This window comes from Dipodomys ordii, unplaced genomic scaffold (assembly GCF_000151885.1).
Source record: "Dipodomys ordii isolate 6190 unplaced genomic scaffold, Dord_2.0 Scaffold12, whole genome shotgun sequence".
NCBI lineage: Eukaryota > Metazoa > Chordata > Mammalia > Rodentia > Heteromyidae > Dipodomys > Dipodomys ordii.
This window is the reverse complement of record NW_012267228.1, coordinates 19,341,271-19,364,594: the sequence shown is the minus strand read 5'-3', so window position 1 is coordinate 19,364,594 and position 23,324 is coordinate 19,341,271. Positions and strand designations below refer to the sequence as shown.

General features: G+C 40.3%; 1 protein-coding gene across 1 annotated transcript in view; it reads left to right on the top strand.

The window, feature by feature from the left end:
• Positions 1-712: 712 nt before the first annotated feature.
• Synpr (synaptoporin) overlaps positions 713-23,324 on the top strand; it is a 276,893-nt gene continuing 254,281 nt past the window's right edge. Inside the window, exons 1-2 of the mRNA XM_013010430.1 lie at positions 713-730; positions 879-944. Coding sequence (XP_012865884.1) covers positions 713-730; positions 879-944 — 84 coding nt within the window. The remainder of the gene's footprint in view (positions 731-878; positions 945-23,324) is intronic.

Here is a 23,324-nt window from a genome sequence, read left to right as displayed (position 1 = left end):
GGGGCCTCTCTTGGCATCTTTGTCCACACACCACATTGCATCTTCCTCCTCACCTCTGTCTCCTGCTTCCTCTGCAGGCTGAAGCAGTTGATGTCCCTGAAGCAGTGATGTCCGCCAGCACCTCCTGGCTCTGCCTTAGCCCCATGGAAAAACTGTTCCATGAAGGCTGGTGGGAAGGAATGAAGGAGTCACAAATGAACCATCGATTTCTTTGGGGGTGCGTGCATGCTCCCTGTAACCTGTGTGCTGTCGCTGTGCTGTGTTGTGTTGTGCTGTTGTGTTGTTGAGACCAGTCTGCGCTCCCTAGTCAACAGCCCCAAAGTTTCCCCGGAGCCCGGGCACAGAGGGCGGGTGCGCGCGGTAGAGCCTGGACCAATGTCCTGCGTCGCCCACCTCCTCACCCTCCCCTCGGAGAGCGCGGCTGGCCAATAGCAGTCTTCCCTCGCCGGCCGGGTCGCCCCCCTCCCCTGTTGCCGCGCCCCTTGGCGCGCTCTTCCCCTCCCTCCGCAGGCTCCGCTGGCCGCCCGGGCGCGCGCGCTGGCTACCCGGAGCGCACCGCCGAGCGCAGCCTAGCATCACTACTAGCTGGCGCTGGGCAGCCGGCGCCCCCAAGCCCTCAGCCTCTCCAGGCTTTGTCCCCCAGCTTTACTGCTCTCCTAGAGCCCTGACAACTTCATTTTAGAAAGCAATCGTTGGGCAAGAAGACGGAGCTATGGACCCCGTGAGTCAGGTAGGATGGCCCTGGGCCAGAAGGCTGGGCGCTGGGAAATTGGGGTGGGGGGGGGGGGGGTAGAAGGTAGGGGACCCCGCAGCAGCCCTCTTGTTCACGCCTTTTGCTTTCTGTCTGTCTGTCTGTCTCTGATCTCTTCCATTCAAAGCTGGCCTCCGCAGGTACCTTCCGGGCGCTGAAAGAGCCTCTCGCCTTCCTGCGAGCCCTGGAATTGGTGAGTAGCCGCGAGGTTTTGCACGGGGAGGGGGCTCCGAGGTGAGCAGACCAGGTGAGGTCAAGTGGGGTCACTCTGCGCGCGCGGTTTTCCCCCCGAAGCCTGATATTCAGCACCCCGGTTCTTCAATCCTGCCCAGTCCCTAGGTGCCATGCTGGGGTGGCGAAGAGGAATGGAGAGCTGGCTTCGAAGCGGGAGTGGAAATACGTTTGTGCAGGCGCTTTGGCTGCTGATGTCTCATCACAAAAGCACAGGGGTTATGGCAAGAAACCTGGGGTCACGGGAAAGGGAGCAGGAGGTGATCGCTGGCTGGGGCTCTGGCCTCGCACCTGGACCTTTGCAGGTGGGCAGGCCGGAGAGCAGAGAGGTTGGGCTTAGCTGGTTAGCTAGGAAGACTTGACCAAGCAGGGAAAGTTGCTCAGCACTGGGGCAGTTCCTTGCCTGTCCAGGATGCTGGAAGCGCTGGGGTCTACTGCTGGACAGGGATTTCCAGCTAGAGGATGTTAGTGTGCAGAAGAGGTCTCTTCCCTTTCCTATTTCAATTTCTCTGCTCTGCCCACTCCTCCAGGCCTTTTCTCCCCTTCTCCCGCGCTAAAATGCCAGTCTTCTTTGTGTGCTTAGGCTGTAGGAAGTTCTGTTCCTCTTCTGTTTTGATTCTTGTTTAATACTAATCCTCCCCTACCATCCTGGATGGAGGAGTGAGGCAGAGAAGCTGTTAATGGAGAGGTTACACAGCCATCAGTGTTGCTGGCTGGATGATGGTTATCAGGAGTGAAATCTGCAGGTCACACATTTCCTCTTGCTGGAAGCTCCAAAAGGCAACTGAACCTATCTGAACAGTAAGTTCAATGCCGTCATGTAGCATTAATCACAGGCCCTAACACTGACTAGCCGGGAAGTTATGTAAGAGCCTGCTCTGTGCTCCCAGACCATAGCTCCAATGGCTTGTATCTGGTTTCCAATGCACAAATGCGATACATGTTTACATGCGTGATCTAGAACACAATTACAGTGGGGAAAAATCACGTTTGATAAACACCGTCTTTGAAGTTAGGTCTACAAATGCCTGTGTGCATCAAGGCAGATTTTGGAAAGTTTGAACTGCAGGTTCTGATCTTGTAATTTGGTTCTGGATAATTAGGCTATACAGACGTACTGTGGAGTTTTGGTTTAGACCCTTACTGTGTGTGCGAAATCTGTAATTACTCTATTTGGTTATTGTTTTATCTATACAGGTAAGTTAGACAAAGTAATAAATACTTGCAGTCCAGAAAACTTTGACTTAGCTTCCTCAGACTTCTTTCTGTAATTCATTTAGCTGTCCAATTCACATTTCCTGGAAAAGAGTGGCTTTCTTTCTTTTTGTGTAACTGTGTGTGTGTGTGTGTGCGCGCGTGTGTGTGTGTGCACACATGTGCATGCGCATATGCTCGTGCGTGCCAGTTCTGGGGTTTGAATTCAGGGCTTGGTCGCTGTTCTTTAGCTTTCTCAATTAAGGATGGCACGCTGCCACCCAGAGTCACAACTCTGCTTCCAGCCTTTTTGTTGTTTGTTGGAGATAAGAGTCTCATGGATTTCCCTGCTGGTTGATATAGAACTGCCATCTTCAAATCTCAGCCTTGTGAGTAGGTAGGATGATAGATGTGAGCCACTGGCAACAGTCAAGAATGGCTTTTTTGAATCAAAATAATCTCTCAATTCTCAAACTGGTATTTCTCAAAACCAAGTTCAAAGGCCTGGCATGGCCTCTGACTGTCACGGTGTCCCTTCCTTGAACTAACACTCTGTGTCACCCCAGGTTCTGCATTAACATCATGCATGCCACTACTTAGCTCACAGCTTAAGTGTGAATGATGTTGTTTAAATCATCTATTTGGGGGTCTTATTTATTGTTTTTATGAGGCAGGGTTGTGTTATGTCGCCCAGATGGGTTTTCAACTCATGATCTTCCTTCTCAGTCTTGAGTGTTGGGATTATAGGCATGTACCACCATGTTAGACTAAAATCACAGATTTCTAGACACTAATTCAAAATATTGAGAAGATGGGTACCTGTAAGACTGCGTTTTAAGCAAGCTCCCTGGATTATTCTTATGCACATCAATACTGAATAAACCCCACTCTGAGCCATAACAGATGGTCTAAAACACAAAAGCACCTTTTTGCTTTGTTTTGTTTTAACCCCAGTGCCCTTTCTATTACCCTTCATGCCGCTTAGAATTCCTTCAAGCCTAGAGAAGACATGTATCATGTGGTAATAGAGATTGAACTGAGATCCTGGTGTTGGCAGGGCAAGCACTCTGCCACTTGAGCCACACCTCCCATCCTTTTTGCAATGGTTATTTTCAAGGTTGGATCTCACTTTATTCCCTGGCTAGCCTAGGTTACAATCCTCCTACTTGTGTTTCCTCTGTCCCTGGGAATGACAGCCATGTGCCACCACACCTAGCCATTGGTTGGGATAGAGTGTTGCTAATTTACATGTCAGAGCTAGGCTTGTACCTCCATCCCCCTCTCCCCCCCCCCACTCACCCAGTCTCAGCCTCCTAAGTAGTTAGGATTACAGGAATTAGGCACTTCACTTGGTTTAAGCTGTTTGTCTTTCACCTCAGTTTCAATGTCAGTTCTTCAATGAAGAGTCCCCTCTATTTCCCACTCCCTCTTTCCTCCATCCCAGACCAAATGATTCACCTCATTCTTTGGGCTCATTTCTTATTCATATTCTCATTAATTCATGCATCTAGTTATTCATGAGAATTTATCACATTTTATTTTACTGCATTTTAGTTTCCACCCTTAGTGGGGGAATGGGATGGCCCCTCATAGTGTTTGTTAATAGTATAAGTGCGTGATGATGTAAACTGTAAGAGCAAGCACTTCACATACGCTATTTTTACTGTTTCTGTGGGCACTATGCAACGCAGTGGTGAGTAGCCTGTTAGTAATAGTCTCCAAAGTCTTTAAGCTACACTTTTTCAGCAGCTCTGTCATAGAACTCAAAGTGCATATCAACATGCTGGCAGATGCGGTGTCTGTGTGGTTCATAGATGGCACCTCCTCACCATCTCCACAAGGTGTAAGTGAGACTCCATCTCTTCCCCCTCTTATTCCATCACAAAGGCTCCACCCCAGTGAGAAATCATCCCCCAGAGACAATTTCCCATGAAATGATCACTTTGGAGATTAGGTTTCACCAAATAAATATTGGAGAAACATAAATATTCTAACCACAGAAATATGTGCCAGGATATTTAGGGAAACTTATCTGTAGTAGAAAGAATTGAGAACAATTAGTAACTTCATTATAGAGAAATAATTAAATGTAATATCCATACATACCCTGAAATACTATACTGCCACTAAGAAGAATAAATTAGGCCAGACAGAATGGGGCTGCTTGAGAGGCAAAGATTGGGAGGCTTGAGGTTTAAAGCCAGTTTAGGCAAAAAGTTGGTGAGATGTGATGGCCACATGCCTGTAGTACAGCTGGAAAAGTATAAAGAGACCTATAAAGAGAAAGATTGCAGTCCTGGGCAAACAATGCAAGGCCCTATCTGAAGACTAAGTTTAAAAAGCAAAATGAGGGAAGGCTGGGGTTCAAGTGACAAAGCACTTGAATTCAAGGCCCCTAACAAGTGTGCCCCCTGAATTCAAATCCCAGTACTGACAAAAGAAAAAAAGAAAGTAAGCTTAACATGCAATGACCTGAAGGTTACTATATGTAATTGTGTTTGAACAAATTAAGAAAGTAAGTTTTATTCGTTTGTGTGATAAAATAGTTAAAGGAAGAACACTATATCATTCTGTGAATGATATATTCAATCAAATGCCCAAGTGTTGTACAGAGTGCGGGTGATTTTTGGAAAAAGAAAAAAATTATTGTGCATGTTGTGTAATTTGTATGAGAATAGAGTACAGTGGAAATGTACACCACTGCACTAAAGAACCACTGATTATTTCCATCACAGTGTGATTTGGGTACAGTGAATTGAGTGAAAAAAAAAGGGGGAAAGAGGGCTGTGGTACACAGGCAGCATCACATGAGTTACCACTCATCTATAGTTGTGTTCATGGGTGGTTCTGAAAAATAACACATATTTTAAATTACTCCCTATGGATAGACCATATAAACTGATATTCCCTCCAAAGGCATCCTCTGCTTTTGAACTTCCAGCCTGTGGGAGGAATTGTACTTTATATATTCTTTCCTTGGGAAGGGCTCTTGGATACAGTAGATTTAAAAATCTTAATAGCATATGAGAGTCAAGCCTGAGGGAAAAGGGTTAGCTAGTTTCAAAGACTTTTCAAGCAAAACTTCCACATCCTTAAGCTCTACTTAAATGAGGTCAGAGGCTTTTCACTATCTCTGAGGTCAAAATAGACACTTTGGTTGCAACACTGAATCTGGTAGTTCATTTCATTTATTTCCTGATAACAAAATAAAATAGGTCCTGCAAATCTTTGATACCATCATTTCAAAATGGTAAAAAAGTAAATCTACTCTGAAAAACTAGTGATGTAGTTTTGTCTTCTGAACATTGAGATTGTGCAAATAGGGCTTCAAGTTTATATTCTCTATTTCTCTCTCTCTCTGTCTCTCTCTCTCTCTGTCTCTCTCTCTCTCTCTTTTCTCTAAGACTCTGGATTTGTACTTGTGGATTTATGTGAATTAGAAGATGAAGGACTCAGCTAATTCAGGACCATACGGATGAGGTTGGAAGAACATGAGGAAGACTTAGCAATCTTCCCTACATCAAGCCCCACCATGATATTTGGCTTGGCTTCCAGAGTCCTCTGACACAACACTGCAGCTCTAGATTCTGACCTTACAGAAGCAACTTTGAAGCCCACTTACCTCATTTTCTTATTCACATTCTTTGACACCCAGCCCTAAGTTTGCTATAAACCACTTCCATTATAACTCCTGACATTCACTTTTCCATTCTATCTTTCCCTGCTCATCCCTGCTTTCCTAAGGAGATCAGCTAATCCAGTGTGCCTACCACTGGAGGTAGAATCCAGTTCAATTAAAGGGAGGCACTCACACACATAAAATCTCCATTGAACCTAATTTCTGAGCTGTGTTGTGCAGGCAAGCACCCTATTTTATTTCTTGCTTAGTATTAATTGATTTACACATCACAAAGTAAAGCACTTCAATATAATACAATAAAATAATAGCCACCCTTTTAAACTTTTAATGAGAAAAGTGCTAATAGCTATGTTCCTTGTGCAGGTTTAAATGAGGTACCATGGTTACAATGCTTTGTCTACATTCTCATATTAGATATGATTCTACGCTCTGGCCATGAGGCTGTGACATGTTAACCAATTCATCAAGAGCAAACTGTAGGAAACGTCAAAGTCAAGGTCTAGCAGTCTCATGCCCAACTATATTCCTTCAAACATTCTCCTTCTCTGCTCAGCCACATGGCAGGCCCTTGCTCTATCACACTTTGCTCTATCTTTTCCCTAATCATCAAAGAAACTTCATCTGATTTCACTGTGTTTATCTTACCCATTTAAGTATGCATTTGGATCTTTTCTGGAAATGTCAAGAAATGTCTGCATTTAGAGATAAAATTGAATAGGCCTCAATTGCCTTTATTTGTATTTGTTAACACTTAACCAAGGTACTAAAAAATGAGACATATCATTTCATTTAAAATATGTAGGAGGGGGCTGGGAAGGTGACTCAGTGGTAGAGCACTTGCCTTGCATGCTCGAGGCCCTGAGTTCGATTCCTCAGCACCACATAAGTAAAAAGCCGGAAGTGGCGCTGTGGCTCAAGTGGTAGAGCGCTAGCCTTGAGCTGAAGAGCTGAGGGACAGCGGCCAGGCCCAGAGTTCAGGCCCCACGACCGGACCCAAAAAAAAATTAAAATATGTAGGAAAGGACTTTGGTCATAAAACCAGTAATTTAGCCCAGTGCTGGTAGTTTATACCTGCATTCCTAACTACTCAAAAGGCTGAGATCTGAGATCATAGTTTGATGCCACCCCAGGTAGAAAAATCTCCAAGACTCTTATTTCCAATTAACCAGAAAAAAATAAGCCAGAAGTGGTGATGTATCTAGAATGATAGAATGCCAACCTAAAGCAAACAACTTAAGCAAGGGCAAGAAGACCTTCAGTTAAAGCCCTACTACTCTCACAAAATAAAAGTAATAATTTAATCTTATTTTATGATAATGATTTTCTTCTTTTTTTAAAAGAATATGTATACATGAGGCAGCTCTTTTCTTCTCCTTTAAATGTAAACAAGATAGGGAATTCTAATATACATCACTGAAAGTATGAGCACACATATGCCATTGAGGGTCTGATGTAATTTAAAGCTACATTAATGAGGACTGAATTATATAACTTTTTAGCCTCTTAGCTATGGATGGAAATTATGTGCTGTTGGGACATGAATTAATCCATGCACAATAAAAGAGCAACTCCCCAGCACACTAGAGGATGGCACACTTAGTACTTTTAAGACAACTGGTGTTTGGCCCCATAGTATTAGAAACAAAGCGACAAGGTTGAACATTTCTTATCAACTTGGATCCTTTTTTTCATTCTTTACTAGCTTGGTTACCTTGGGTAAGTGTATTTAACCTATCTTCATTTTTCTCTTTTATAAGACAAAGGCAATGCTAGTTTCTCTGTGAGAGGGTTACTACAGTGAATATATGACTTCACACCATTCCTGGGCTGTAATAAAGGAGCAATATGTGATTATAAAAGTAATGATGATGAGGATAATAATGGCTGCAGTGATCATGAGGAGAAGAACAACAGTAGAAGCAGAAACTCATCAGAGGGGAATTTAAAGCATTCCGGTTAACTTCTTGCAATGTAGAGATTTGGAAAGACTCCATAGTAGGAAATATGTGTTCCCATTTTCTTATCCATCTTTTGAGTCCCTCTGTGTCTGTATACTAGGTGTAGGGTCCTTATGTTCTTAAACTTATTTTTATCATAGCTGTGAATGACTTCCCAGAGACCTGATCTTGGGTACATTTGCATTTTAGAGGCTCTTCCAGAAAGACTGGTATTAAACCTACAGGAGAGGACTTATTGGGAAGATGGCAGGCACTTGGTCATCATTATTATTTTTGTGAGACATGGAATTTCCTTGCTCTTTCTCAAACGTTAGTTCATAGGCAATTGCTTTACTGTGTCCAATTTACTTCTCTTGGGTGTAGATGAAGACCCTCATGGAGACACCTATGGGCATTTACTAACCAGGTTTTCCTGGACCCTTGGAGTTTCCCAACTAGGAACAGAGAAATAAGCTTAGCCTCAATCTCAAGTAGAAACATCATCTTCTTCTTTCTTCTCGAGAGGACTCACATTCCTTACTCTCCAATGTGCGAGGCTAAAAGAAAACAGGTCATGAGTTAGTAGAAAAAAATCCTAAAACATCTTAAAGGACATATGTATAGCACCAAGGCATTCCTTGGAGTGTTAACATTCCTTGGTCACAAGTTCAGGTTTTCTTTTATTTTCTGGGTCCAGTTGTGGGGCCTGAACTCTGGGCCTGGGCACTGTCCCTCAGCTCTTCAGCTCAAGGCTAGCGCTCTACCACCTGAGCCACAGCGCCACTTCTGGCTTTTTAATCTGCTTATGTGATGCTGAGGAATCGAACCCAGGGCCTCATGCATGCAAGGCAAGCACTCTACCACTGAGCTACCTCCCCAGCCAGAGCTTTTCTTGTATTTGTACTTTTTGTTGTTGTTCATTGTATCCACTTAGCCTTTCTTTCAGAACCTGAAAATGAAAGACAACACTTCTTGCCAATCTTCTCACAGTGTTCATAGTTTTTAAAACAATCAAAACATACAGAATTTATTAATAATAATTCTCCAAAAGGTATTTGTTATGATGATGATTCTGAAGAAATGTTTTTTTTTTCCAACCTAAGTGACTTTAGGCGACATAAATAGTATAAGTTCTGGCCTAATGTCTATTGTCTGCACAGCTGACCCTCCACCTTCCAGCTTCCTCCACCCTTCATCCTCTACCCTCTACCTTTCATCCTCCCATCCTCCACTTTCTATCCTGTGTCCTCTACCCTCCATCCTCTAACCTCTATACTCCATCTTCTATCCTAGTCTTGGTTTCTTTGGAATCCATAGACATGAACAGAATTGAACTGCCAGGTATAGCTTATCAATCATCCCTACTTGCAGGATGGGAGCAGAGAGAAGGTACCCTTCACGGTTTTAATCTTCCTCTCCAAAGCCCATTTCCCATTCTGTATATACTTACCCTTTGTGGGGTACTTTGAAGTGCTAGTATGGTTTCTTGCTGGTCAGATGATCTTCTGCATCTGGCAATTGCTCTGTTTAAAACACTCTCCATCTCCCTTTATCCAACCTTGGCTGCCACTAATAAGGAGGCTCTGCTGAGTGAGGTCAGCCTCCCCAATGGATCCCAGAGCACAATGGCTAACAGGTATTTCCAGTCTAGTTCCTCAATCAGATCCAATCTTCCACGAGGGCAAGGATCACGTTTGTCTCATTTGTATGCAACATTCTGGGTGCTGGGCATGTAGAAGTGCTGGCTACATCCAGGCTCCACAAGTTATTGAGTAAGAGAAGTGAGGGAAGGAAAGGAAAGGAGGTGCAGAATGAAGAAAGAATGGATGAATTCTAGAGAATATATCAGTTTCCCTTTATGGAATCCACCAAAAGGATCTGTGCGGACTTCAACAGAAATGATTGTTTGCTGTTATTCTGGGTTGTGGAATTACATTGCCTGAGTCACCTGTCAAGGAAAGAGGACTATTACAGGAATACCTCATGTATAATCATAAAGGAGACTTCTCAGAGACACAAAAAGCAAGGACTGAAATTGGTCAAGGCATCCTATCTCAGGCAATGAACAGTAAGACTGCTTTATTAAGGTGCTACCAGTAATGTTTTTGGCCACTGTGTGTCTCTTTCCCACTTCCCATATACTTTTTACATGATTCTCATCTGTTTCCATAGGAGAAGGAATGTGATTATTTCAGCTAATCATCTTTCTAGTTTGGACACAACTATGAGCCTCAGGCCGTATCATCAGTCAATAAGTCAGTCAATGAACTCGTTCAGGGGCCAAATCTTGAACCGCCACTTGTTCCCTGAATAAAAAGACTCATGAGATATTTTTTAAAAACTCTCTTTTAGATTATTCTTTACATTAGAGCACTGGAACAGACAATTCTGCAAGGCATGGGTCATGTCAGGCCCAGTGTTCAAACCCCAGTACCGAAAGGAAAAAAAAACTGAACAAACATTTCTTCAACACTCATATATTTACTAATGCATTGCCTACATCAGCTCAGCTATGGATATTCATTTTAGAAGATTCCACTACTTGCTAATTACTATTAATGTGGGAGAAAGCAGAGTACCCGTAGAAGGGTTGATGGTTCACTTTGTATTTGTGTAGTGGATATTTGCTTGAGAGAGAGGAAAGAAGAACTCTCTTGGTGAGCAAAACATTGTGTAAAACATGGCAGGGAGCGTGGGCTTGAAGAAGCATGGGTTTGGAATGGGCCATCTGCTGGAATTGTGCATATGGCCTTTTTTCCAGGCAGGGATGCTGAACAGATTGCATAATCACTTTGATTCTCAGGGGTCTGTGGCCATCAACTAAGAATCATGAGAGTCATATCTTTTGGTTGCTTGTGAAAATGTTAGTAAACCCTCTAGTAGTATCTGATCCATATTTGACACACTAACTGTAACTGATGAGGGAGTTGACGATGACGCTGATGAGTTACAAATATGATGATCAGTCCTCCAAATTTCTAGGTCTGTGTAAGCATGAAGTTTTCTCAATAGTACATTACTATATTGCTTTCTGTTTCCATCATTTCTTCATTGGGAACTTTTCTCTCTCTCCTTCTTCCTCCAGTGTATAAACAGGATAGCTGCTTTTCCTACATGCCTGTCTTAATTCAGGACATTCCCATTTGGTATTAGAAGGGATACTTGGGATTGACTGTCAGTTCCACTACTGATAAGTCCATCATTTTGATCACTTCAAAATCTCTGGGGCTTTCGTGGTTTTAAGAGTTGACATAGTGGTCATTAGTAGACAGAAGTACTGTGTTCATAAAATGGAATGACATCATCCAAGTCTGATGACTTGTACGAAATACTCAAAACATGCTCACTTTCCTTCTTTCCCCCCAAAAAATGCCTTTTCCTGCAAAAGTTTGGAAAGTGTTTTGTTTCTGTAGATGTGGTCTTGTGTACCCACATATGTGCAGCATGCATCATTAGGACTGAAGGTGTTAACGAGCAGGTCTACAAAACTGGAATGAATTCTAGTGGGACAGTAAACCTAGGCAGGTGTGGTTGTCAAGGAAAAAACTGATTCTTGACTTCAGGGACTTAGTCCTAGATCAGTGTCTTACAGACCAGACAGCCTGCAGTTCTAATGGGTTAAGTCTTGCACCATCTAAGGATATTTTTTTTCTATGAAGGGCTACAATGGCAGGTTACACACAATGGTGGGCCTATCAATTATATCACAAGTGGTAATGTAGCAGTTTTCACTTATAAAAGTAAACCCTATCATTTTTGCACAATAACACATGTCTAACAATACCTTTCTCAAAACACATTCTCCCCACCATTAAGGCCTATGTGACCTTATCACAAACCCAGTGGTTTTGTTGGAATTCATTGTCTCACATTTCTGGAGCTAGACTAGGTCAAAGAGCAAGGTACCGAGAGTTAAGAGAGTTAAGTTCTTCGGAGGTCATGAGGAAGAATCTCTTTTGTACCATTTCCTAGTATCTGGTGTTTTGCTGATAATCTTTAGTACTCGTTGGTTTATAAATGATACATCACTCCAGGCTTTTCATGTGGTTCTCATGGGCTCTTCCCTCTTTTGCTCTCTCTCTCTCTCTCTGTCTCTGTCTGTCTGTCTCTCTTCTTTTTCCTCTTTCTCCTTCCCTTCCTCTGAAGGATACCACTCATAGTGAACTAGGGATCCACTACCTACAGAAACCAAGTATGACCTCATCTTAACTAATGACATATGCACAACGCTATTTCCCAAACAAAGTGACATTCTGAAATACAAGTCATGACTTTGGCATATGAAACTTCCGGAGAAAGGGTAAAATTCATCCCATAATGAAGGAGTCCTTGAAATGGGTATTAATTTGTCACTTACTTTCTTCTCACTAATATATCATGAATTGTATTTCTATTCCACTAGATAGAACATCTTTCTCCATAATGTTGATTGTTCCACATTATTATACCATATGCCATTCAATACTGAATGTAGAGCATTTTTGAAAATCCTCTAATGCATATTTTACTATTCATAGAGCCCAGAAGGAACTCGTCCTTAAGGATAAATGATTACTGTGACTCTGTTATTATTCACTAATTTCCCAAGGAAGACTTTTGGCTTCAGAAGTTATACATTGTGGGGAGGTGGAGGGATGGATTTCAAAGAATTGCAAAGTTCACCATCCAGTGTTATGCCAGAGGGGGCAGGGCATGGTTTTCATAGGTGGAAATGAAGTTGCGATTGGATTTGTACTCTTTCAATTCTGAAATAGTGAAATCTCAGGCATTCCTAGCTTTTGATTGTGAAAACCATATCAATGCAATAAATTGAACTCAGCATCTGCATGATGTTCAGGGCATTGTCTGTTTCTTGGATCATATTCCCGACCACACTTGCTATTAACAGATAATTAACAGATAAAATGTTAATGATGCCTTTCTATCTCTGCCTCACAATTGTTATTACCCATCACCTTGGCCTTTCTGTGAATGAACATGAGTTATTAACATTTGTTGTATAATTATGAGCTTCAGACACTGTGCTATTTTCTACATGTTATGCTATTTAATTCTAACAACTCTATTACTGTATCAACCTATGTAACAATCTGATGATGATTTGGAAAGAGCAAAACTCAACCATAGGAATGCATACATTTCAGTCAGTAATGAGCAATAGCACTACAAGGAGGGTGCGCCAGGAAGTTTTTTTAATTTAATTTTATTGTAATGATACTGTACAGAGGGGTTACAGTTACAGGAGTAAAGTAATGAGTACATTTCTTATCAAGCATTATTACTCCCTCCTTTGTTGTTCTTCCACTATCCCTTCCCTCTCCCACAGGGAAAGTTTTTAAAGCAAAGGGAAGATGGTGATGCTAGATATTTTCAAACAATAATCTTGGTTCCAAGTAGTAATAACCAGAGTGTTGCTAGTCAGGCATTGGACTGACTGATAGTGAGTGACCATTCTTGCAGAAATTTTTTTATATTATTATAGTTGCTTTACTTTCTTTCTTTCTTTTGAACAAGCTTGTGGTTCTGATAGAGTGCTTTGTGATGGTCACTATGAGGCAGAGATTATGCTTTAGACTCTGCAGCCTCTCTGCTTGATTGGTTTGTTTATTTGGTAGAGTGGATGTAAGTGACTCCCTTTTGATTCTACAGATGTATGCATTATCTTTTTCATATTTAGGACAGGAAAAACAAGCAATGGTTGACTCTGTATTGCATACTTGATTCCAAATGTTTTGAAGTTCAGAACGATTCCTGTGTACTTAAACTCACAGCAGTAGAGAAAAGACATTTTGATCCCCTCCTGGAGATCCGGTCCCTGGATAAAGGGGCAGTACTTATCAGGGTAAAATCTGCCAAGATGATGGCTTGACTGAACCTATTGAATATTCTTTTCAGGTGGTAAATTCTGTCATGGGCAGGCAGAACAAAATTGTTAATTCCTTTTTGCAGTTCCAAAGCCAAATACTTAAATATTTTTTTCTTCTGAATGAATGTTTGCTAATACAACAAATGAAAGGATAGTTTTTATTTTAAGTTGGCTTTATGTTGTGGATATATATATATATATATATATATATATATATATATATATATATATGCACAATTGCCTAGGCAAATAATGGGAAATATTTAGAAAAATATGATTTTTCTGTTGGCTAATAATAATTTCTCCACCTCCATCTAGTTGTGAAAGTGCAAAGATTCTTGAGCTTGGAAATCTTATGTGTTATTGATTTGTTTTGGGGAGACATTAACTCCCTCTCTCAGCTCCATTAGCCTGCATTTCAAGAACCTGGGTAGCATGCCCAAGGCCATCTGGCTAGGACTTGGGGCCAGAATACAAACTAAATCTGCCCGGGGAGGGGGGTAGTCAGACGCTGCTGGAGAAGCAGGATTCAGGCTGTTCTAGGAGGCAGCACTGGCGATAAGAAGCTTGGCACACTAAGCATGGCTTTTACCTGCAGGGGCAACTGATCCCTGCCTTCACCTCCCCGCCCTGTGGTCAGTTGTTGCTTAGTGGTCATAGCAGCCCAATTATTTCCCCTTTTCCCAAGAGAACAAATATAAGGATTGAGGTGCACATGTTGTAAGGTATTTGGGTGTTTTGCTTTTGGTTATTTGTTGTTTGTGGTATTGAGGATCAAACCAACCGAAGGCCTTGTGCATGCTAGGCAAGCACTCTACCATTGAGCTAGAGTGCTCACCTAGGTTATAATGGTAGACATGTTTTCCACTTTTAAAATATCATGAGGCCCAACCTTTGCAGAATAAAGAACCATGCTGGATTGTGGATAGAGCCCTCGGACTCTGGCTTATTCCTGCAGCACCACACCCTCTTGGCCACTAGGCATTCTCTCTGTCTCCCTGAGGACCTGGCCCAGTTAATCTTACACAGGCTGCTCTCAGGAGCCATTTGTCTACTGCCTCCAGTAGACAAATTCAGCATTCAGATATTAACCCTAGCTTATTATTTGGAGATGATGGAATTACATAGTTCAGAAGTCTCCTTTGCCTTTCATTATATAAAAATACAGAAATTTCCCATTAGAGAGTAGGAAACACAAAAATATAAGGATTATGTCTTGATCCTAGACCTCCATAAAGACAGAAGCAGTTTATACTGGAAATATAATAAGTAATTTAACTCTGGAGACGATGTAATGTGGAGAAGAATTTCTCAGTCTACCAATGTGATCTCAAAGAATTAATTCTGTTCTTTAAAAATACAGTTTGGAGCTGGGTACCAGTGGCTTCCACCTGTAATCCTAGCTACTCAGGAGGTTGAGATCTGAGGATTGCAGTTCAAAACCAGCCAGGGCAGGAAAGTCCATGAGTCTCTTATCTCCAATAAACTATAGAAAACCAGACGTGGTGCTTTAGCTAAAGTGGTAGAGTGCTAGCCTTAGACTGAAAAGCTGAGGGACAGTGCCCAAGCCCAGAGTTCAAGTCCTACCACCGACAAATTAAAAAAGAATACAGTTTAGTTGTTGTGGTTAAAAAAGAAACCAACAAATGAATCAGAATGATGCATATTTATTTATAGAGTATGACTATGCAATAGAAAATTCTGCAGTAATGACAATATTCTCCATCTTCAGTGTGGCCTAGACAACAGGTAGATTTAGACGTGGATATACTAGAAATTGCTACTATGACTGGGGAGCTGAGTTTTTATATATTTAATTAATTTAAAATTTAATAGCTATTAGTTGCTAGATTGGACAGTGCAAGTGTAGAGAATTGCCTCTGGCTTCCAAGGGGAATGTGCTTAACTTCAGCAAGCAAAATACAGACAGACCGATAGATGGGAAATGTAGTAGAAAATATCTATTCAGTGTGGTTCTCTTGTTTAAAGCACTCATTTTCACATGTTTAGTTCAGACTCATCACACAGTGTAAGTGGCAGCAAGTTTCCAAACCAACTTCTAGAAATTTACTGGACGTTGAAGTTTGCAAATATAACCACTGATTTCATTTACATTTTGGATGCATTTTTGTATGTCCACATATTTACAAACCTTGTATATTTACAGTAGTGCTTCCCAAGGGGGATATGTTCTGGAAGAAAAAGCATCCGTTGGCGCTCTCATCATTGTGTTAACAGGTTCTATGCATTTGCTAGTCCTTTTCCTCTTTAATAAGCTGATCTGGAGTTTCTAAAATTTCTTCAGCTGCCTTCATATCAGCACTGGCTGGCTCACTGCTCAATCTCACATCATGTAAAGAATAACAAGTTTTGAATAATTTAGACCACCCAGAGCTAGCATGATGTTTTCTGATTTGGGCTATGATCATCATGTGCTTAAAATGATGCACTTCTATATCTTTAATCCAGGACATTAGAAGTCATCTGATCCAGGCTCTTCTCTAACTTTTGTTAGTCATGTTGCTTTTAGGGAAGGGCATTCCTTAGCAACCTTAGTGCTTCCATTTTCTTCACTGCTATCATCAAATGGGACATTGCTGGCTGGTGAGCAGTTAACCATTCAACTTCCAGCTGCACAGTCCATTTAATCCCATTTCCAGGGTAATAACTCAAGGCGAACACTTCCTGGTGACATTAGCAGTCGATTTTGCATGTTTATGGACCATAATGGACAAAGAAACGTGAGACTAATTAAGAAAAGGGAAATGATACAAGCAAGAGACACAATAAGTATGAGCTGAAGGAGTTTGCTGCTTGTGTAGCATGGCATAGTGTTTTAGTGTAAACATGTTTTTAATATAAGGAAAGGGTATATTCTGATATAACGATAAAAGATTGGCTACAGTGGCTCATGGCTAGCTATTTGAGAGGTAGAAATTTGGAAGATAGATGTTTAAGGCCGTACTGCTTCTGAGTTCAAGAGAGGGGAAAATGGCTGCCTCACAGGTTACAATTGGGGTCCTATATCCAATTTTGGGGTGGGAGCCAAGATGATATAATACACAGAGACTAGCTAATACTGGGGGAAGGAACTATTTTAAGGAAGAGCAATGAATGGGGAAAAACCAGTACTTACCTGTACTTTTATGTTACTTTTTAGAGGATGATAAAATCCAAAGGTTATGGGTGGGATCTCAGGGGTTGCTAATCAGTACTGAATCACACTCACAGGACAGAGATGGTAGTAGTTTAACAATCATGGAGAAACTCACAGTTGAGTTGCCTCTGTGGGTGGTGACAGTCACTTCAGTATCAGGGATACTAATCTTCAGACCGTCTCCTGTGCAGCAGGATGTGGTGCTGATATGCTTTGAATGTGGTATTGCTGAATTCATTAATCATTAGAGGTGCTTGGCATTAAAATTAGCAGCTAATGATGAGTGTCCTTGATTGCAGAAATGGGGCATGTTTTTTCATTTGTTACTCAAGAGTGATTTGGATATGTTTTTCATAACAGTTCCAACGTTTCCTTGGCAGATGCACAAGGGCTCTTCACAGAAAGCTGGTGAGGATAGAATAATGGGGATGGGGAGAAGGAGTTATAACCTACCTCTTCATGAGTTTTTGAAAATTATACTTTGGCAACTGAGGTTTTATAAATCTGTTACCCAAGGACCTCTATTCTAATTTTGCTTATGTTCTAGGTTCTGAGTACAATTTCTAGAATGCATGTTGCAAGTATCTATCTATATGTCTACCTTCTGTCTACCTCTCATCTGTTATTTATCATTTATCTATGGTCAGCTGTCTATCATAGATCGGTCACCCATCTGTCTGTCTGTCTACCATCTTTATCCTAAAATAGTACTTGCACATGACTGCTGACTCAGATACTTTTTCTTTCCACAAAGTGGTGTGGTATTCATCACCCAGGTGCCAACCTTCAGATGTGTTTTAAGGATATAAGAATATAAGAATTGTGGTCAACACTGACTTCTGCCCATATCCTCCTATCAGGGTAGAGCATCACCTTCTCTCCCTCTTCAAGCTGTTGGAACGTTAATAACCAGCAGTTCATAGCTTCTCCTTCCCTAGAGAACTATGTTAGCTGAATGAACATCACCCACCCTGGGGTTTACCTCTGTCCTACAGTAACCCATTGCCAATTCTGATTCTGGCATACAAAAGGCTAGCACCCTGGCTTCAGCTTGGGGCTAGCGTGGGTACAATTCACACTTCAAAGCACTTAGTGGGTTATAAAAATCATGTCCTTGCTTAGCTCCTTTCCTACTTGTCTGGAAAACAACACCCAAGAAGTCAAGACCATTGGAATTTCCCCCTTGAGTTTTGATTGCTGCTATAGAATCCGATCAAAGAAGAATGTCATTGTGGTTTTGAAAATGAGACCCTAATCCTTGTAAGTATATAGGGGAAGGAGGATGAAGAGTATTGTAAATAGATGTACCAAATGTTTGAAAAGATGCTTCAGTGAAAAGAAAACTGATGTTGAAAGTACAGATAAAATCCTTCTACTTTTGAGTCATGGGACCTTAAGTTACTTGCTAAGCCTGATTTGTGAAAAAAGAGGGATGCTGATCTTTCTTTCAACATCTTTGACTAACTTTATGATGTATAAGCAGGACCTTTGTATTATCAATGATAATTGGGAAAAATAACTGGATAGTTAGACAATGATTGAGTGCCTTTTAGGTATAACATGTTCTTCACATTGTACCTAACAGGAAAGGTCCTCAGTGAATTTCGAACAGCTATTTTAAATTATTTATCTCTAAAAGGACAAAGATTAGAAGCTATTGGCTAACTTAAGATGCAGCTGATGTCATGGAACAAATTCTATATAGGCTCCATTACAATTGTCAAACTGGATTGCTTTGGAAGGGAAAGACGGAGGCATTGTTTATAGTCTCATATTCAGCTTTATGCACATACCGCAAGTCACTATTTTAAGAAGTCTATTTTGTACTGAAGTGTATGAGCAATTAAAATGTCCTACAGTATTTCCTTCACCAACGTAAAAGATGTTCTATGCTGAAGCTGTGGTATGAATCTTCTGGAAATGTCATGTTGTAATTTATACAATTCTTCCAAGGCTATTGCAGCCTGCTTGTGCTTAAATACATACGATTTAATGAGGGGAACTGAACTGCTTTAGAGAATTCTCTGTAGAAGCTTGGCAATGGCTAGCAGGTGGATGCTCATGATATTCATTTATGTCGCTTCTTGACATTTGTGGGTTTTGTGAAGTTTCCTGTCTTTTCTTCTTGAGCCCAGAAAGCTTCAAAGGCTTGCTAGTTGGATAAGGAATTGACTTCACCCTTGCTATTGAGGAGTAGGTACCACAAGTCTGTGTATGTTGTAAGCTGCATGAAGTTGCGCACTTGTCTCTCCATTGCCTCTATACAATTCCATGACTGTCAAACTCTGCTTGCTTCAAGGTGGGCACACAACTGTTTCCTAAATGAGTGAGTAGGTGAATAAATGCATGCATGTTTTCCCATCTGGAATGCTACTTCTGTTGACCTTTTGGGTCATCATTTTCTACCCATCTTTCTAGGGTCCTGTCATATTACCAGATTCTTCTATTTATCTTCACTTCTATAAAAGATATTTTTTTCTGCTTTGGGGAATTATGGTTTCCCTGGTTGCTGTGTTGAGTTAGGTTGGGATTTCCTCACATAAATGAGGCTTTCTAGCAGGAACGCATGCCCCCAGCATTCAGACAGATAAGAAAGAAAAAAAGTTAAACTTTTCACTCATGACAAGCAACCTATGAAGGGCTTTATGCCTTCTAGTCACTGTCTGAGTCGCTACTATTTTATAGATCAGGAAACTGAATTTTGGAAATACCATTATGTCCAAATCCACATGGCATATAAGTTATAGGAATAAGATTTAAATTTTAGTAGATCTGGCTCCAAGCTCAGTACTTTCTTTTTCTACGAATTTATTTCAATGGCTATCAAATGAATGTTTAAGAAAAAAATGTTTCATGTATTTTCATTGTTGAAAAGACAATATTATTCATTAGCCACATTGAAACCATATGCGAAATGTATTGTATTTTTTTCCTTAAGTTTGTTTCTTTGAAATAATCTTTGTTTTATATAAATACACATGTAACAGATGGTAATTGCAACTAAGAAATTAATGGGGGAGTGTAATATAGAATTCACTTTGTTTCCTATGCTAAGTATTGAAACCAGAATTTTGTCCACATTGAAACTTTCAGCCCGAAGAAGTTCTCTTTTAAAGTCATCTATTTTTTAAAAGGGAACTTCTTAAGATTTACAAAGCTTTCATGTAGAAATATTGGGATGGTTTAGCACATAACTCCAAACTCCACAAAATGAAAAGAACGTGATGTTGTGTGGTCTTATCACTTTAAACATGACTGTCATGATTGCAAAACTCTCTTCCAAGCAGAGTGGAGTGGAGGTATGGAAGGTGTCTGAGCTTGTGCATCAAAAACACATTGATCTCTAACCTGACTCTGTCACTTCCTAACTATGGAGATCCTGGGCAAAACCACTTCCTTGTCCGCATGTCTCAGTTTCAGGGTTGTTCATGTATAAAATACACATTAATACCTGCTCATCTCATTCCTCAATCTTTGGAGATCAATTAATCCATGAACCACATGCATGGGTGTGCTTGCAGAACAGTAGCTCAGCATAGATTCTGGTGGTATTTTGTCCTATTGGGCTGAAAAGACTCATGTCTCAACTGGGCAAGTTTTTAATATCATCTGTAATTTTGCTTCCTTATACATTAATAGGGGCTGTGATATTTGAACATGCAGATAAAAATTCATAGGTAAAGGCAGATTATCAATCAACAGTCGCTATTATGATGAGTTAGAGAAAGCATTGAATGTGGACTTCAGTTCCTTCTAATCATCTTTTTTTTTAAATGTTATAATTATAAACAAGAGCTGTGGGCTCTGCAGCAATTTTTAATTTTAAAACATCTGTTGTAAAAGCTACTTCACTATTTTAGGGTTAATGTATCTCAAAGAACCAATTGGACAGGATGATTCACCACTAATTCCAGGTACATAGGAGACAGAGATAAGAGGATCACTGTCTAAGATCAGCCCTGGCCAAAAAGCATAAGCTCTACCTGAAAAATAACCAAAGCAAAAAATGGATTGGAGATGTGGCCCAAGTGGCTTGATAGATAAGTGCAAGGACCTGATTTCAATTCTCACTGCCACCAATAAATAAAAGATGGATCTGTGGTACATACTTCCTCCAAATTTACCTCAGAGACATCACATGAATTCACTGTGTGCTTTTGCTTTTCCATTGCTCCTTTCCTTATTCTAGGACTATTAAATAAAACTATTCACAGTTAGTGATAACAGTTAAGTGGCAAATTTTCTTGGAAAACATAACAGCTAGGTTAATTTTATATTGTGCTGCATATGGCTGGTAGCATATTCTTCCTGCAAGTGGGATCCCTTTCAGGAGAAAACGCTAGAGAAAAACAATGTGAGAAAATTATTGCTGACTCTAATCTAGGTCAAGTAGTAAGACTTACAATCACCTTGAGAGTGTAGGGTGGATGTATGTGTTTAAGAGAAATTCAAGTCATTGATCATTTAATAATGACTGAATTATTGCAAGCAAAATAAAGACCCGGTCAGAGAAATAGCATAATCTATTAAGGATCTGATTTACTAAATTGTAAGACATCCCAACTGAGAATTTTCTTTCTCTTGAGGTAACATTGCAGACATTTTTGTGGTTTTGTTTTCAGTTTTTTTTGTTTGCTGTTTTTGGTGCTGGTACTGGGGTTTGAATTCAGGGCTTGGGCCCTGTCCCTGAGCTTTTGTGCTCAAGGTTAGTACCACAGCTCTATTTGTGGCTTTTTTTTCTGGTTAACTGGAAATAAGAGTTCCATGGATTTTCCTGCTCAGATTGGCTTTGAACTATGATGCTCAAATCTCAGTCTTTTGAGTAGCTAAGATTATAGACATATGCCACTGATACCTGGAAGATTTTTTTTAATGTCACATATATCTTATAGACTTTCTAAAGAAGCATCAACCATTCTGGAAATTAAATTTATGTTATTCAATTTCATGAATTGGTTGTATTTAGTATTGTTCAATCTAATAGTAAATATGTAATTCTAGTGTATACTGAAGACATCAATCAGTACATGTAATTTTAAATGATAGTTTTTATTAAATGCTTTTGGTGAAGAAAACTAGAGTAATAATTAAACGTATATATAATCAATAAATAAATAAAAAATAATAATTAAAAGATTTTGCACAGATTTTCATTTTAGTTCTAGACCTGCTATGTTATCTACAGAGTAATGGAGAAAGTGATCTCCTCTGTGGGCCTCAGTTTCCAGATCAGGGTGCAATTTAGAAAAGGCATGATGGCTGCTTCCAAGATGATTCTGTGACTTCCTGTTTTTATATCTTCACATACTCTAGTTTCTATTGCACTGAAGTCCAGGGAACTGAAGGCAGGGAACTGAAGCCTCCAAGTAGAAGCTAGGTAGAAGAATGATCCTACAATCATGCTAATGACTTGGAAAGTATATTCTCCAGTTATGGTTGAGATTGAGATTGACTATAGCCTTAGCTGACAGCTACACAACAACCCATCAGAACCATCCAGCTACTCTAATCCTGCATTTCTGAAACTACACGAGATAGTAAATGCTTGTTATTTTAAATGGCTGATTTGGGGGATCATTTTTTTACAGAGGTTTTGATAAACATTAAACATGACAGAGAAAAAGTGTATTCCTCATACACTTCTGAAAGAATTGTAAGCTTGTTGAATATTTAAGTTAGGAGTTGGTGAGATTTGTTTAATAATCATCTAGAGAACGTGTCTGAAACACATACCTATGCATTACCATCAGAAACTCTGATTGCTTAAGTCAGAGGTAGAGCCTAGCCATCTTTTTTATTTTTTAACCTAGCTTACCAGTGAAACTGTTGAGAGAAAAGCCCCAGCTCTAGGGGCATCCATCTTACTCTCTGGTTAAAGTAAAGAACCCAGGAAAAGATTGGAGAAAGGAGATTTAACCAAAAACATACAAGTAAGGTAAAAGGCGAAAGATTTATATGATCTGAAGAGAAGCTAGAGTATAAATAGGGATACAGGTGGACCCATTGCAACAATGAGATGTACAAATCATTATGTCAAAAAACGAAATTTACAACTTTGGCTAGGGGAGGGGGGAGGAGATGGGAAGGGATGGGAAGGGGAAACAAAGGAGGAGGCAACAATGCTTGATAATAAATGTACTCATTATCTTGCCCATGTAATTGTCACCCCTCTGTATGGTATTTTCACAATAAAAACAAATAAAATAATTTTAAAAAAAGAAATAAACTCATCAAAAAAAACAACAAGTAAGGTAAAGGGATGCAATGACCCAGAGATTATTTTTGGAGCAGTGGCATAAATTTGAGATTCAAGTAAGGCCTGAGGAGTCCAGTCAATGCCATGTTATGATTGATCATTTTTCCTGGATGTTCTCATGATATCTAGGTACCATAGAAAGGAGGCACTGTTTACCTAAGGGACAGTTTTGGCTGTTGTCACAAAATGTTTGTTCATTGATCCTGGTCTTCCTCAATCAAGTCCCAAGGTGACTATGAGGAGGAGAGACTTAGAGAAAAAGAAACAATAAAAATGGCAGAAAGGCACATTC